The 18,520-nt window shown below is 41.3% G+C and overlaps 1 protein-coding gene across 1 annotated transcript; it reads left to right on the forward strand.

Annotated features, from left to right (window-relative positions):
- Positions 1–3,238: 3,238 nt before the first annotated feature.
- LOC145398656 (cytochrome P450 2L1-like) lies at positions 3,239–17,281 on the forward strand. The gene is made up of 3 exons (XM_080271462.1): positions 3,239–3,465; positions 8,814–8,913; positions 17,104–17,281. Exons 1-3 carry the CDS (start codon positions 3,381–3,383, stop codon positions 17,279–17,281), a joined length of 363 nt encoding a protein of 120 aa, XP_080127588.1. The 5' UTR covers positions 3,239–3,380.
- The last annotated feature ends 1,239 nt before the right edge of the window (positions 17,282–18,520 follow it).

Genomic DNA, 18,520 nt, shown 5'->3' on the forward strand with positions numbered 1-18,520 from the left:
CCGTTGTGGTGTGCATGTGGATGTGACAGGAAGCGTTAGGAGAAACACAGTGAAGTAGTTATGGCGGGCCTTCCACCCTAGGCCCGCTCCACTCTGACTATGTCAGGTGGAGAATCTACACACACAGTGAAGTAGTTTGGCCATGTGGAGAGGATGGAGAGTGAGCGACTGACCAGGAGAGTGTATGTGAGTGAGGTGGAGGGGGGAAGAGAGAGGGGAAGGCCAAGGATGAGGTGAAGGGATGGGATAAAGAGGTATATGAGAGACGGGGGTGTGCTGGAAGCAGGGCAGTGAAATGGCGGGGGACAAGGAGACATGGAAGCGATTTGATTGTGGCCGCCCCTTACGGAATTCAGGCGTCTGGCAATAGATAGATAGATAGACAGCATCACAGTATTAGTGGTTCACTGGCTACGCATTTACCGGTAAATGTCACTTTCAGGAAGGCGTCAAATGGCGATTTCAAGAATTAACGATGGGGTTCTCAACGTAACCCTCGCTAATTTGGGGGATTACTGTATATATTTAAGTTTTGCTATTAATTAATATAATTTTATATATCTCATTCAGTACTGCAGACGATTTCCAAACTTCATCAAGTCATTTATTATTAGACAGAATAAATAAAGATATAATTGTAGTGGATGAGTAACTACTGTAGAGATGATTTTTAACCCTTTGATTACGAAAAATATCATCCTAAACTTCACAATATCCTCGAATGGTATCCAGAATAAATGAAACTGATGCCGTGCTACTGAAAGGGATAGAAATGGTTTGTGTTTGCGTTTGCATTTGCGGAATCCCATATTTAAAAAAGTGTGTGGAACTGCGGTTGTGGAAGATAATTTGTTTAGTTTGTGGATTTGCGTTGCGAAAGTGATTTTCCGTTTGCGGTGCCCTGCTCTGCTAAACACGTCCGCTACGACGGAAGTCAGATTTTTTTTATTTTTTTATGTGAGGAAGAAGGAACCAAAGGCCGCGAGCCCGCAATTATTGTTCCTTCCAAGAAAAAAAACAAAGTACAAGAGAGAGCCAAATTGAAGATTCGATCATTTCGAGATGCCTGGACACACTGCGTTTGAAAGACTGGAGATCATAGGAAGCAGGAAATACAGACAGAGGGAGACAGTTCTATTAATATATATATATATATATATATATATATATATATATATATATCTATATATATATATATATATATATGTATCTCTATATATATGTATCTATCTATATATATATATATATATATATATATATATATATATATATATATATATATGTATATATATATATATATATATATATATATATATGTATATGTATCTATCTGTATATATATATATATATATATATATATATATATAGAGAGAGAGAGAGAGAGAGAGAGAGAGAGAGAGATAGATCTATATATATATCTATATATCTTTATATCTACATCTATATCTATCTATCTATCTATTTATATATATATATATGTTTATATATATATATATATATATATATATATATATGTTTGTGGTAGGTGGGGGCTCTCACCATCCACTCACTCTATGTAGTGCTGCTCTCGTGTGTCTGCCCTTTCCTCTCCATCCTTCTTTCCTTCCATTCTCTTCTGTCTTTCTTTCCTCATTCTTTCCTCGTCCTTCTGCCCACGGGTGACTTTACTCTCCCTCTTCTGTCTTTCCTTCATTCTTTCCTCTTCCTTCTGCCTGTGGGTGACTCTACACTGAGTGACAAGCCAAATGGTTTCCTGTGCACCAGGAAACAATTTACTACGCTGGGTGGTAACCATATAACAAAATTTTGGTACCTGGTGGTTTAGTGGGTAATTATTGCGATCCAATCAGATTGAGCCGGTGAAGGTTTATATCCAAGGGATGGTTGGGGTTGATTGCTCATGTAATGCCACTCAGGGATGAGTGAGGCTGGTCACTCTCATCTTAATTGTCGGGACCAACTGCTTAGCCCCAGGCTCCTACGCTTCTTATGGGGTGATGTAGGATTGGATGATGGATGGATATATATATATATATACAATGTGTAAGTAATTCTTTGTGCAAGTTCTTTTGTGTAACCTTTAATATATGAAGGTGAGGCAATTATGGTTAATGCAAAACAAGCCCACACCAACATTTGAATTTCTTTTAATGATTTGTGCCTTCGACAATACCACCGCAAAAGGTGACTGTGGAAGCAGAAATAGAAGTGTGAATAGTTACTGAGCGTCTTGGCATGAAGCAACGACTGGAAAAGCTGTTTTAGATACCAGTACATAATGAACTTGCTGATATCCACGAATGCTTCTCTGTATGCTTATACTCAGGACAAAGAGGAGAGTGCGAGGGATCCAGACCAGTATATAACTGTATATAATTGTTGTACATAATTATTACTGTAAACAAAATTGCTAGCCCCAATAAACAAAATAACAATAAGTAATAACTCAAAGATTTAAGAAGGAAATTGTAGATGAGAGAGAGAGAGAGAGAGAGAGAGAGAGAGAGAGAGAGAGAGACTCATGCTGGGTTGCATGTCACAGTACAGTATTATCAGTTCTTATCTCCATCCACAGTGACAATAAGTTAAGTGATGGGGTCAGTGGAGTACCAAGTCGCCATTGGAGTCGTTCAGTGGTGGGTTACTGCGTTCTACTAGGCTTTGAAGCATCCCTCCCTCGGCGATTTTATCTTGCCACTTACAATTTAACATTTTGTACACCCGCACGTTGTTTATATCATTTTTATATCGACAGGGTTTGCATCAGTAATATTAAAGGATATCGAGGTGTGATGTGGTGAACACATAGCTAATGAAGAAATGTTAAGGAATCTCCGAAGCCATTTAAAATGCGACACATCGTCCACCTTAACTCCGTCAGTCCTCTGGCGTACATTAAATTTGGCCATGATTCCACTAGGTATTTTAACTTCCTAGGAGAGCCCCCTAGTAATACAGTGGGCTTATGAAGGCCGTATTTAACTCAGATCATAAAAGTATTTGTTAAGCTAAATAAGGGTTGTAAAAGCAGCAAGAATAAGACAATATTATGGGTTTACATCCTTCCCAAAACTCTTTCTTATGATAATAACGTATTCTAGTGTTATTTTTTGTTACAGGCTCCGTGATAGGAAAAAAATTAAAAACCTCACCACGACTCAACACCCTTTCTATAGTATATCACTGAATCGTAACTGGCTCCATATTTTAGTGTTCCTCTTTTGTTCCAGGTCAGCATTCAAGACAAATAGAGAGGAAGTACAGACCATTATAAAGTGGACAGAGAAAACTGAAGAACAGAGTCAGTGACCAGCGACGTTGGTGTGCACCTGAGTCGCTGAGTTTAGGATTTAGAGTTCGAGTGAGTGTGCTGGATCAAGATGGTGGTGGAGTTGTTGCTGTGGGGTGCGCTGATGCTGCTCTTGTGGCTCGCCTTCTTCAAGAAACCTTCAGGACTTCCACCAGGTGAAGCTAAATCAGATGAGGTGAAGTTACATTAGGTTAGATCAGGTGGGTTGGGGTTGGGTAAGGATAGGTGAAGTTAGGTCTTACGTGTTAGGCTGGGTTACGCTATGTTAGGCTAGGTGAGGTAAAGTCAGGTCAGGTTATGTAGGTTAGATTAAGAGTTGCGATTACATTAGTTCAGGTAAGGTTATATTAGGTTAGACTGGGTGAAGTTAAGTTAGGTTAGTTTAGGTTAGGTTAGATTACATTATGTCAGTTAGGTGAAGTTAGGTGAGCTGGGTTATGTCATGTTAGGTGAGGTTAAATTAGGTCAAAATATGTAACTTTAAAAGTTAGGTTAGATGACGGGAGACTTGGTTAGGTATGGCAAGGTTAGTTTAGGTTAGGATGGGTGAAGTTCGGTTCGGTTAGGTCAAGTTAGATGAAGTTCAGTTAGGAGAGGTCAAGATAGGTAAAATCAGGTTGGGTGTGGTCAGGTTAGGTGAAGTTATATTAGGCAAGTTAGGTTTGGTTCTGTAAGATTATGTGAGTTCAGTTTAGGTTAGGTTAAGTAAGGTTAGGTGAAGATCATTGTATTATCCTTCATACATACAAGACTCTGTCGGTGGAATGGGTTAACAGAGGCTGCATCTAACTTGTTCATTTAAAGCTTTCCGTCTAATCTTGGATTAATGGAGGCTATCTAACCCATTCAGTTACAATTCCTTCCTGAGCTAAATAAAATCATCTTTAGATAACACGTAAATACAAGGTGCACATACTGTACAGTCTGAAGCAACAAGTTCTACAATTGGTCTAACAGCCGAGCTTTGCTCTGTGACTCTGGCCTTCGACCTCTTGTGCTCATAATCATTTACGTAGTTTTCATCTGACTCTTAAACCCTCCACCATTTGGTTCAGATGAACTCAGAACTCAGTTGATCTTGCTTTGTGACCTTGTACTTTGACCTTATCTATATTATAATGATCCTATTTCTGTATGTTTGTTGGTTGGTTGGCTTGTTACCGTAACACAGCAAAAACGGCGCATGTAGCGCAAATTTTTGATGGAACAAGGTACTGTTAAAATGCTCTAATTTGAAGAATAAAACAATTTCTAGGCCAATCGAGCCACCGGTTCCCGAGTTATGACTCTTTTCTGGCCTTTTGTTTCAAATTTAGTATTTGCCTTCAGTGCAAGGGATGGATTCGTCCTTGGGTCGGCGTTGAAATTACCAGCATGACACAAGAGAGGAGTGACGTTTATCAATCTCTCGCATCTCATTCCCCCCTCCTTATCCTCCTAAAATTGTGTAGTATAATGGTATAGTATAATCTCTATATATAATGATCCGATTTCTGTTTGTTTGTTGGTTGGTTTGTTAAAATTACACAGCAAACACGGCCCATGTAGTGCGAATTTTTGTTAGAGCAAAGTATCGCTAGAATGCTCTAACTTGATGAATAAAACAATATTCAGTCCAATCCGGCCACCGGTTCCCGAGTTATGAATCATTTTTGAAGATAGGAAGTGACTCGATATCCTCTCAGCGAGGTGTTCTTAAAACCAAATCTCTTCGCCCTTGGCTGCCCTTCAGTCCTTGCACTAACTTTAGTTCGAGTCGAATGAAATCTGTTCACTATAGTGTCGAACATTTGGCCTTGCCCTGAGACCTTGACCTTTAAACAAGAACGTTCAACTGTAGACATTATTTGCCTTCTTACCCATCAGATTAACAAAACAATAGACCAACATGGTGAAACACACACAATAGCACTAGATATATCAAAAGCATTTGACAGAGTATGGCACCGGGCCTTATTGTCTAAGATGTCACACTATGGCCTTGCATCACTGGTTCCTCTAATTTCTTCTTACCTACATAATAGAAACATACGGGTCATGGTAGATGGTATTTATTCTCAGTTTCATTCCATAAATGCTGGCGTACCTCAGGGATCAGTTTTGACGCCAATCCTCTTTCTCATTCATATAAATGACCTCCTATCTGTCACTCACAACCCAATGCACTCTTATGCTGGTGACTCGACCCTTCATAGTTCTTTCACATTCAGTACCTCCTTTACATAATTTGATATTATAAATTCCCAAATAAACACAGCAATTTCTCTGAACCAGGACCTTTCTAAAATTAATCAATGGGGACAAACAAATCTGGTCTCATTTAATGCTCAGAAAACTAAATGCATTAATTCCTCCAACAGAAAGAATCCCTCAGACTCTCACTTAGTTTTAAATGATGTCAATATTCCTATATCCACTACAATTGATATCCTATGTGTTACTCTAAACCCCAACCTAAGCTGGAAAGCTTGTGCTAAAAATGCTTCCAAAAAATTGGAACTTATGTACAGAGTTCGTGAGTTCTTCACTGACGAGCAGATGGCCACAATATACAAAAGTCATGTGCGTTCTTAGATCGAATACTGTTCACCACTGTGGAGTGGATGTGGAGCGGTTGCATTGAGACAGTTGGAGAAAATTCAAAATAAAGCTATTAGATTAATATACGAGTATAATCCTGCCATCACGCAAGACCTTCCTCCATTATCAGTACGTAGAGATGTTGCTTCTTTAGCATTATTTTATAGATATTTTTACCGTAAGTGTTCTGACGAACTGGCTTCAATTGTTCCTTCCCTTCACATTTTCTCCCGAAATACTCGGGTAGCTGGAAGAGCCCATGAATTCACACTCTCTCCCCCGCAATGCTGAACCTCTGTTTATCAAAATTCATTAATCCCCAGAACTACTACTCTCTGGAATTCACTTCCTGGGAGTTCTTTCCCACAAACATTTAATCCACTTCAATTCAAATCCAGTTGTTAATAATATTTTATGAATGGAGGATGCCTTTAGGCACATAGACATATTTTTTTTCCCTTTGTTTTTCCTTCCTCCATTCATTATCCATCTATCTATCTATATCTATCTGTCTATCTATCTATCTATATATATAGTATCTATCTATCTACTGTATATGACATAGGTACTTGCTATTTCAGTTGGCGGTTTCGTCTTCACATGAATTCGACTTCATGATTTTTATTTTCTTTTTTACTAATAGTCGATACTTTCTCTTCAGCATTTGCCAGGGGAAACATTAATCTCTCTGATAACTATATGATAAGCGTTTCATACTAAACATGCAGCAAGATTTCTAATATTATGTGACGAATGCTAACGGACTATTGTCGTTTTATCCATTCTAGGAACTGTTTTGCAGCATTTTACTCAATAAATCATATACGGTATAGAAAAGAGGTATAATAACCAGTGATTACGGTACTGAAGAATTTATACATTTTCATCATTAAATATCATGGAAGGGATTTTAGAAAATATGTTACTGTACGAGTTAAGAGTTGACCAATTTCCCAATTAAATTGCCCGGTAATCACTGGCAGCTCCTCAGTTTGTCAATGCTCCCATTGCCATTGCCACGCGACCTTGACCTTTGACCTACTGTTCTCAGTAAATAAGTCAATCTCTGGCTGACCCTCGACTCTTCCACCAAGTTTGGTCCAGATCATGTCAAAACTTTCATTTCATACACAGACGCACATGGACGATATTTGATCTTGCCCTATGACATGACGAGCTTTGACTGATAGTTCTGAAAACTGACTCCCGCTGTTTTTATCTCATTCTTATCCCTTCCATCACGTTTGGTATAATTCGGATGAAAACTGTTTAAGCAGACTTTGCTCACTGACATTAATGTTTTATCCACAGTTTCAAAAGCACTGCTTTTTCTCCTTGGCTGATGCCCAACATTTTCACCCAGTTTGGTTAAAATCTGATAAAATCTGATTGAATTATCCTGTTCAAACACATACAAACACACTTCTAGCAAAGCATTACAGCGCTCTGTGCTTCCAGTACCCATGAAATTTGAGGGCAAGGATTTAGCCTAATCCACATTTTCTGAAAGTCATGTGTGGAACAGTTGCACAATTAAATGCAATTAATGCCAAGACATTGCTTGTAATAATGACTACATGTTGCCAAACAAGTTTAGCATTTTGTCAAGTATGATAATCATAATGATATATAAGTTTAACTTGTGGCATACGTATTGGACAGTTTGGCATACAGATTTAATGTTTTGACGTACATGATGCACGTTCGGGCATACAAGATGGCTTACTTGGTATAAAAGTTGAACATCTTGGCATTCAAGTGGAACACAGTCCTATCCTTTTGTCTCTCAAGCAACTGGACTGTGTTTACAAAAGAAAGGTGAGAGTCAGGGATGGCCCGATCTGGTGGGGGGTAAGGGGATCACATCCCCAGTGTTTGGCTCAGAGTTGATAAAAAGTACATACTGTTGGTCAGAATAGGAATGAAGTTGCTGTTGAAGATGACAATATTGGTATTAGTTTAACCCAGTCTGCAGATAAAAATCCACACGGAACTCAATTAATTGGTTTTACTGTACCATATGTAAGTTTTGGTTATCCCTCAATTAAATTAAAATCAGTTACCGTACTTAAGTTTTACTTAACGTTAGGTCCAGCAGGAAGGACTATATCAGTACTGATTGTTTTTTGCAATACTAACAGAAACTAAGGAGTATATAAAAATGGATAATTATGTTTAATATGCGTAGGTGAAAGCTTGAAATATTCTGCCCCAAAGGCTATAGCAAAATAAATTAAAAGTTTTGCTTTTAATGATCTATTTTCATTCCTCAGTAAACAAAGATAAATTTTCTAAAGCACGTTCAATAACTTTATATATATATAAATCTCATTAGCTGGTCAGATATGACGGTAATGTGTAGCCTGTTGGTCAAAACTGAGGTTCCCCCAACCCATCACAAGCTCCTTGGGATATCCTTGTTGAAAGAGTCAGTATCTATACCATTAAACCTGTCATGATCTGAACAAGTCTAGTAATAAAATGAACGCAAATTTATTGTATTCAGCTGGGAGTTCTGAAAGAATATTTTTGCTATCGCCGGCCTATTTTATTCAGCTGAGTGTGCATCGAAGGAGTTTAAGGGCACGTCCAAACGTGTGGTTGAACAAGTGCTGGTAACATGTAAACAACACAATTCCGAACAAGCTACAAATCGACCAGCAGCGACCAGATCATGTTGGCAACATTATGGTGAAGTCTCAGCTCCCTCGTATGTATACACTTATGCTATCACCTCTGGTGCCAGTAGGTTAGAAGCTGCACCGAAACAAATTTACATTCATGTCAAAATACTGCTGCATACATGTTTCCAAACATGTTGCCAACTGTGTTGTCAACACATGTTCGAGGACGCGTGTGGACGCGCCTAAGACCAGTGCCCCGTCGACAAATATAAAAGTATTCTTCTGCTTCTCTCCATCAGGCAGGTGGGGTCTGCCTCTGGTCGGCTATATCCCCCTTACTACTAAGAGCATTCAAGAGCAAGTGGGCGATTTGAGAAAGAAGCATGGAGATATTTACATGTAAGTATAAATGTAGGTCTGTTACTTTCTTACTACCTCCAGACAATATTCTATACCTGAGTGTATAAGCAAGGTCTTGCAACCTCCAGACAAGTTTGTTTACCTGTATTTTTTAAGTAATGCAACGAAGAGAAAAGTAAAGGCTATAAGTCTGCAACTGTTTATTTTCAGGAAGGAAAAAAAAACACCAACATCGAATAGTCACTTTGAGATGCCTGAACACATTGCTTTTAAGACACTGAAACTCATAAGAAGAGGGAAATACAGACTGAGGAAGACAGTCCCAGAGCTGACTTGTTTCATATATGACTGAATAAGAGTATCGGTTAACTCTTCCATTAGTCAGATGGAGAGAAATGCAGTGAGGGTGCATTCCCAGACGGGTGTAACGCGCCCGCCGTAATGGAGGAGAAATGCAACTAACAGTCCGGAAGAACTATGACCATTGAAATGGCGATGGTAGTGGGAAAAAAATGCAGTACTGGGGCGAAGAGAGAGAGAGAGAGAGAGAGAGAGAGAGAATGGAGTCGCTAAGAGGAGTTCGTGAGAAGAAAAACCTTTGACATCACCCTGTTTAGAAAGGCTGTATGTAGTGAACTCCCCTCCCCCCTCCTCACGAAAGTAGTACTCCATAGAGAGGTGAATAAGATCTTTTCACAAAGTCATTCCCTGCGCAGGAGTAAAGATTGTACAGAGACGGCTTGACACATTCGGTGTCCTGGAGGAGGATTTATCGTATAAGTGTGGGTTTGATATATTTTTGCTACCTCTAACCAGTCACATTTACCTGTGAGTGTAAGCTTGAATTTGTTATATTATTGCTGTCTCCAGACAGTTTTATTTATCTGGCAGTACAAGCGTAGGTATATGGCTTATTCAATTCACGCTTCCTTAGACAATCTTGTTTACCAGTGTACACAAACTTGGCGTGGGTCGCTCCTGAGTAGGAACAACAAACACCTTTAGATGTGTGGGCCGTCAGCCAATGGATATATAGATTAATAAATAGACAATTCGTGGCCCAGAGCTCACTAAACCTTTCCCTCTTCTCGGAGGGAGAGTGAAAGCCAGAAAAAACACTGCCGTTTCCTGGCCAAGTTCGAATTAGGATAGGATATAGCAGCAGTAGTATTAGCTGTAGCCCCAGTTATATCTGAAATGTGAGCCCAGTGGACTGTCGGCTGAAGTTGCATTAATTTCGAAGTTCACAATCGTCCTTTTGAGGGATAAGGAGGACACGAAGGAAGTTGAGGAATGTTTGCATAATCAGGCAACATCATCTCCCGATCATATCGGTGCCACCACATGACGGAATTCCTCTCCAGGACCATGAGGGGTGTCTGTAGTGAAAGCGACGCATGAGACATTGGAAGGGTCATCTGCAGAGCCGTGTGCTGGAGTTTTGAAAGAGGAGGGGGGGTTGAAAAAAAAATCGTAACAGTTTATTCACTTTATTTTATTCATTCATTCATTCATTCATCATCTAATCCTGTGTTGCCCCATGAGGAGCGTAGGAGCCAGGGGCTAGGCAAGTTGGTACTGACATTTAAGTTGAGGGTAACCAACCTCATTCTTCCCTGAGTGGTATTACGTGATCAGTAAACCCCAACCATCCCTCGGATGTAAACCTGCACAATCTCAATCCGATCGGAGAGCCTTAATTACCCACCAAACTAAGTAACGCAATACGTTAAATTTAGGTACTGTAGCTGACTAAAGTACTAAAAGGGCACTCATTGAGGGTAATTTACCTACTGAACTCTACAGAACCTTGCAAGAGAAAGCAATGTGGATATCAATGGTTGGAGCACCTTGGAATTTAGGGCACTTCAGAGAGGTTGAGTCTTTTTACTATTATTGTTCTATCTCGTAACATTCTTAACAGGATTTAATTTAATGAGTTGCATTTCTACCATTTTTTTCATTCGAATTTTTAATTCTTTCCAAATGGGGAGGGGGGTTAAACCCTCCACGTGTGCACGGCCTTGGTCGTATGGCTGTGTTTATGTGCAATAGAGTCTGTATACGTCATTCGTATCGACAGACAGGGTGTAAACATATGAAAGGACATAACACCAGCTATACGTCCACCAGACTCAAGGTACACACAGATCGGAAAGCAACTGTACCACCATTGAGCAACCTTGGATGTGCAGTGGGCACCAAAAGTTCTGTCTCTTCTGTTTCTCTCTCCACAGACTTTATAAAGTAAATTTGTCATGTAAATTTTGGTGCTGACTTTACAGAGTGAAGATATATAACCCAGCTGATGGTTCCATAGATTACTTTTTTGCATTTTTAATTCCTGGTCTTGCGGTGCATGTCGAAGACGAGAGTTGTGAAGATGATGATCAACGATAAACGACTGATGATGATAATGATCACTGATGAATGACTGATGATGATGATGATGATGATTATGATGATGATGATGACAGTGATAACGTAATGGTAATGGCAATGAAAATTCTGTTGCTGTTGTTGTTGGAATAATTTGCTGCATCTTTTTCTATCCCCCCTGTGGCGGGGGAAGGGAGACACAATCTGGCCGCGCTATAGGGTGGTGCTACCACCAGGTTGTGTTAGGAAGGATTCTGCCACCGTATTCCCTTCGTGTTGTAAAAGGTGATTAAAAGGGACGGGGTGAGAGGACTAGGGACCCCCTCTGTATTTTAAGTTCTTGCAGTGAGACAGGACATCGAAAGGGAGGGGGAATGAATTATCCTCGAACCCTGAACATTGGGTCTGTGGATGTAGTACGATTGAAGCTAAAAGGGAGGAGACTTGGAGAATGGTTGTGAGAAGAAAGCTGGATGTGCTAGCCTTGACTGAAATAAAGATGAAACTGAAAGATGAACCTAAGTCTAGAAGTGTGACTGTATGGATGTCAGGAGTTAATAGAGGAAGAGCGAGAGAAGAAGTGGCTTGTTACTGAGCCCGGAAGTACAGCACTGTGTGACTGAATGGAAGGAGGTGTCATCGAGACTAATGTGGGTGAAAACGAAATTTGAACATGAGCTGTGGGTATCTGTGGGTGCATATGGATCTGGACGTGAAAGGAACGAAGAAGAGAGGGAGTCATTCTGGAGTGATGTTGATGAGCGCTTGCAGAGTTTTGGAGCAAATGTGAATGTGGTAATATTGGGAGATCTGACTGCTAGAGTCGGAATTGTAGCAGTTGAAGGTGTCGTTGGTATGCAAGGTGTGTCTGGATGAAATGATAATGGGGAAAGAATGATAATAATGTGTGCTGAGCGAGAGATGGTGATTGGAAATACCTTGTTCGAGAAGAAAGATATTTATAAGTACATATGCATGGGTGAGACGGAAGGGTGGAAATGTTGTTAATAGAGCATTGATAGACTATGTGGTTCTGTCCAGGAATGTAAGCGGAAGATTGTTGGATGTGAGAATTTTCAGAGGGGAGGGTGGAAGTATGTAGGACCACCACCTGGTGGAGGTAAAGGTGAGAATAGGTTTGAGGTGGATGAGAGCTAGGAGAGTTGGGTGTGACAGAGAGGTTTTGAAAGTGAGTGAGTTGGACAAAAGAGAGAGAATGAGAGGGTATCAGGAGAAGCTGAAAGATGGGTGGAACGCAGTGAAAGATCGGGAAAATGGCGGTGTATAGGAGGCATGGCAGTTGTTTATGAGTACTGTGGTTAAGTATGTGGAAGACGTGTGTGGTGTGAGATGAGTGGGTAGTGGTGTCAGAAACGGTAGTGAATGGTGGTGCGAGGAAGTAAGTATGGCTGTGGCTGAGAAGAGATGTGCATATGAAGAGTGGTTGCAGAGGAAGGATGAAGTGTCATATGAGAGGTATAAGGAAATGTGGAATAGAGCAAGAAGAGCTGTGCATGATGCTGTTGTGGCAGCACATGAGAGTTGAGGTTGGCAGTTGACTGAGAATTTTTAACATATTACAGGAAAATGTTTTGGAAGGAGGTGAAAAGGATGTGGAAATGAGATTCTGGGAGGGAAGAGCGAGTAAATGCAGAGGATGGAAGGATGTTAATTGAGATGGATGCAGCAAGGAAAAGAAGGGCAGAATATTTTGAAAGATTGTTAAATGTAAAGGAGAAATGGGAGCGGCGGGTAAGATTGTGATAGATGGAAGAGAGCAAGGAATACATGTGTTGGGAGAGTGGAATGATTCTTTGATCACGATGGAGGAAGTGCAGGAGGTGGTAAAGGAGATGAAAGCAGGGAAAGCTGAAGGTATGGGTGGGTGCGCTGCTTAGTGTTTGACAGGTGGCGGAGCGACTATTGTTGAGTGGTTAGTAAGACTGCTGAATGTGTGTTTTGTGAGCGGTATGGTGCCGATTGGCTGGGCAAGTGGGTGTGTGGTTCCGTTCTACTGTATTAAGGCAAGGGTGATAAGTATGACTGTACTAGTTATCGGGGTATAAGTCGATTGAGTGTTGTAGATAAGGTGTAAAATGAGTGCTGATTAAGAGAGTTAGAGAGGGTACCGAGGGAGTTACTGGTGATGAACAGTGTGGTTTTAGGAGAGAGAGAGAGAGAGAGAGAGAGAGAGAGAGAGAGAGAGAGATGTGTGATTCAGGTGTTTGCTGTAAGACAGATTTGCGAAAAGTATATGGCGGATGATAAGGTTGTTTATTGGGAGTTCATGGATTTAGAGAAAGCGTTTGATACAAGTGATTGGGAGGCTTTATGGACTGTTTTGAGATTGTATGGACTAGGTGGTAGGTTGTTAAGAGGAGTGAAAAGTTTTTATGTACAGTAAATAGTACAGCGTGTGTAAGAGTGGGAAATGCAGTGAGTGATTGCTCTATTGTAAGAGAGGGGCTGTGGCAGGGATGTGTGATGTCGCCTTGGCTTTTTAACAGTTATATGGATGGTGTTGTAAGGGAAGTGAGTGCGAGAGTATTAGGTGGAGGTTTGAGTCTGGTGAATGCTGATGGTAGAGAACGGAAAGCTGCTGTTTGCAGATGATACTGGATTGGTGGCTGATTCGGAGGAGAGATTGCCACAGCTCGTAGAGGAGTGTGAAAGGGTGTGTGAAAGGAGGAAATTGAGAGTGAATGAGAATAAGAGTAAAGTAATAAAGTGAATGAGGTTGGTAGATGGTAGGAGGATGAATGTAGTATTGAATGATGACTTGCTTCAGTAGGTAGACTGTTTCAAGTATTTAGGGTAACATGTTGCTGTAGATGGAAGAATAGATGTAGAGGTGAAGTTTAGAATGAATAACTAGGAAAGGTGCTGGGAGAAATGAAAAAAGTGTTTAGATGTCATTCACTTAGAATGGATGTAATGAGAAGTCTGTATGAGGAAGTAGTGGTACTGAGTGTGTTATATAGGGCTGAAACGTGGATTATGAGAGTAGCTTGGAGGAAGAAATTGAATGTAATGGAGATGAGGTGTCTGATGAGTATGTGTGGAGTGACCCATGGATAGTGTGAGAAATGACGAAGTGCAAAGGAGAACTGGAGTTATGCAAGAGATGGCTGATCGAGTTGAGTAGAGAGTGTTGCGGTGGTTTGGACATATGGAGAGGATGGATGAAGAGCGATTGGTGAAAAAGAAAACTGGATCAGATGTGAGAAGTGTAAGGATGAGAGGAGGATCACGAATAGGAAGGATGGACAGCGTGAAGAGAGCATCAGTTGCAAGAGGGATGTCTGTAGAGCAAGGAAGAGTGGGTGTGCGTGATAGCGATGACTAGAGAGAAATTGTGAATGCATAAATGGTGATGCAACACTTACGGGATGTTCTCCCACACCTGGTCTGATCAGCTGATTGGGTCAGGTGCGGGGAAGGAGATGGGTCCATCATGATGTGGCAGTGGTAAGCCAACTTTGCTGTCGGGCCCTGCTACAGATGTTACTGGATTGCACTGAGAAGTTGACCCTCATACGGCTTGGTGCAGTGAGAAGTGGACCTATCTCCCCTTAGAGGCTAAGATATGAGTAAATGTGTGTGTGTGTGTGTGTGTGTGTGTGTGTGTGTGTGTGTGTGTGTGTGTGTGTGTGTGTGTGTGTGTGTGTGTGTGTGTGTGTGTGTGGATGAGTAATCTGGTGAGTGTGTCGTCCTGTCTCGGTTACCCCCCTTTAGAGGGAAAAGCCTAGGTTTACAGAAAGATAGACAGGTGATAATAATGATAACAATAATCCATCCAGTTCTTTTCTGCCCCATTAGGAGTGCAGGGTTTCCGGGCAAGGCTGCTAAGTCTCGATATTTAAGGCAAGGGTGACCAACCTCACTCGTCTCTGAGTGACGTCACGCGAGAAATAAACCCCAACCATCTCTCGGATGGAAACATTTACAGGCCGCACCCGACTGGAGCGCCTTATCCCACTAGACCATTAGACATTATGTGGTTATTATGGTTACCATCCAACGTAGTAAATTGTTTCCTGGATTACAGAAAACAATTTGGTTTGTCACTCAGTACGGAGGCACCTGGAGAGAGAGAGAGAGAGAGAGAGAATGCTGCTGCTGCTGATGATGATGATAATGATGACTCCAGAAATGGACTGCCATGGGAGACGTATGCTGATGACTTGATGTCGATTGCAGATAATTAAAGGCAGAAGGAGGAAAGATTTATAAAGTAGAGAGACGGAATGGGGCACAAGGGTTTGAAAGGAAATGCTGGTAAAACAAAGTTATGATATCTACAGCTGGTGGTGGTACTGTCAAAGCAGAGGGAGAGTGGCCATATGAGGTTTGCCGCAAGGCTGTAGGAAGTAACTTCATCTTGTGCAGTATTTGTCATAAGTGCGTGCCTATGAGATGTAGTGTTGTTAAAGGTAGTCTACGAGATAATTCTGATTTCGTGTGGGTGGTGTGTCGGGGAGAGCATGTAGTGATTGTCAGATGTGAAAGGGCTGGTCTCCCTGGTGAGTCTCTTGAGTGTATGGAGGACTTTTGTTATCTAGGGGACATGTTACGTGTTGGAGGCGGGACGGGAGCTATCTCTGTTACTGGGGTACTAAGTGGTTGGAGGAAGTTCAGGGAGCTATTGCCTCTTTCGACTACGAGAGGGCTCTTCCTCCGTGCTTAGTAATCTTTGTATGCGGCATGTTTAGAAGTGTATTGGTGTATGGTAATCAGACCTAGGCAGTAAAGGAAAAGGATATTCTTATGGTAGGCTTCTAAGTACAGAAATGACAATGATTAGATGGGTGTGTATTGCGTCCTTGAATGTGAGGCCTGGGGGAGGGGGGGAGGGCTAGGTTTAAGATTGACGAGTTGAGAGGAAGAATGGAAATGAAGTGTACTGGTGTTGTGATGAGGGGTAGATTGAGATGGTCTGGGCATGCGGAGAGGTTGGATCATGATAGTTGGGTGCGGTAAGTGAAAAGTGCTAAAGTCGGGGGTTGGGGTGCAAGAGGCAAAGATAATATGGGATGAGGTCATAGAGTGTGACCTTTGGGATACAGGACTGAACAGGGAGGCTGCCAGAGAATGGGGAGCATAGAAAGCCGCCATTAAATGACAATGGCTGACTCACGCAAGCATGTTGGAACCTTTATAAACGAGACGATAATAATAATAATAATAATAATAATAATAAAAAACGGAAATTGCCATCAGCAATTTCAAAAACTCATCAATGACAAGCTATGTCTGAGCCTGGTGATTTCAATGCCCTTCATATAGTGAGCACTTCGAAGAGACGCGCTAGTGTAGTAGGGCATCTCCTAGAAGAGCGTGATGTTGGGGGAAGTTGAATGCAACAAAATCTTCGCACAGTAAAAATGGCAAAGCCCAAGCTACCCTTCATTGAGCCCTGGAAAATCTCAGAATCTAACGGCCCAAATGAGTCCGGTCATTTCAGACCTGCTTCCTGACCTTGGTTATGTCCTACAAAAACTTCAAGTCTGTACCTTTAGCGGTTTCTGAATATCGGCGAATAGACTAGTTTTATAGGTTTTTTTATGTAACTGGGAAACCAGTACTGGGAACTGAATGATACTGAGTCATATGAAGCCGCCAGCTGGGGAACTGATGGCCAAGTATGATGAGCATAAGTTTTAAATTGAGCGAATACGAGCAATTTACTTCTTAAGAAAGAAATAATAATAATAATAATGACAAAAACAGTATATCTTACCACTGGTGTAGTCAGTTATAAATATTAATAATGATGATGACAATAATAATAATAATAATAATAATAATAATAATAACAGTGATGATGATGATGATGCACTGGTTTCACAGATGGAGAATGGGAACACAGACGATATTATTCCTCCACGATCAGAACCTGGTGAGGGAGGCATTCACCAAGCCGGAGATACTAGCCAGACCAAACTGGGCATCTTTTCGCTTCATGGAAGAGGATGAGTGGGGTGAGTTTACTGTATTGAGATTGTTCCAACCTGACACAGATACCTAACTCCTTTCAGCTCAGTTAATGGCTTAGTGTAGTCAGCCTATTCAGTAAACCGCATATATTTTTGCTTGAAGAAGAGACCTGACCTCCTTTCAGCCCGGTCGATAGCCAGGTTTGTTCTGGCAGGAGTGTTGACATGACTTTAGCTCACTGATTTTTAATTAGGCTGAGACTTTCGTCCATCTGCAGCTGAATTTCAGCGAGTGAATAAGACAATACTACGGCTCAACATCCTTTCCAAAGAACTTCCTCGTGTCTTGTAGTACGAGTATATTGTTGTGTTTTTTTTTTTTTAAGAACTCAACCTTCAAAAACGAGAGATGGCAATTTTATGCCTAGTTAAAATGAAGAGATCACGGTAGCCAAGGAGACTCATTCGTACCTTATAACCAAAATCACTGAATGTCGTGAAACCACGACTAAATTTTCAAGTTGTTGAAGTGGCCAAGGTCCGTTAGATGAAAAAAAAAAAAAAAAAAAATAGGCTGTCAATTCCTCGCTATATTATAATGGTTATGTGTCAGTATCACAACTTGTTTCATACACTGGATGCTGCAAGTTAGGGGAATTGGCAGATCAACTCTACAAGGCTTCAACGAGAGTCTCGCGGCCTTATTGGGCCGCAATGCACTTCCCAGATGAAAACGGTTTCTGAACAGCAACCTCCATCACCACCACCACCATCACAGCTACCACCACCACAGCTACCACAGTCACCATCATCACAGTTGCCACCACCACCACCACAGCTACCATCACCCTAACCATCACAACTACCATCACCACCACCACCACCACCACAACTACCATCACCACCACTGCCACAACTAACATCACCACCACTGCCACAACTAACATCACCACAACCACCACAACTACCGTCACCAGCACCACCACAGCTACAACCAGCATCACCATCATCATCATAGCTACTCTAACCACCACAACAACCACCAACACCAGCACAGAAAACTCCATTTTCTGTTGAATATAATCTTCTGTTCTAAACATCAATGAAGTACTAGTCATCGGAGTGTAACTGTATAACCTCCCTCCCTCCCTCCCTCCCTATGTGTGTGTGTGTGTGTGTGTGCTTAAAGATGTATGAAACTCCACAGAAATGCTCCGTCGCCTCTTCCACATGCGCGTATTGTAACACCAATGGGGACAAGTATTGAGGGTCAAAACGCCCCTCCAAAAAGTATCATTCGACATGAAAATGAAACTGGCCCATCTGGGACC

The sequence above is a fragment of the Coenobita brevimanus genome, chromosome 46, assembly GCF_032717465.1.
Source record: "Coenobita brevimanus isolate Jiangsu-jjx chromosome 46, ASM3271746v2, whole genome shotgun sequence".
Classification (NCBI taxonomy): domain Eukaryota; kingdom Metazoa; phylum Arthropoda; class Malacostraca; order Decapoda; family Coenobitidae; genus Coenobita; species Coenobita brevimanus.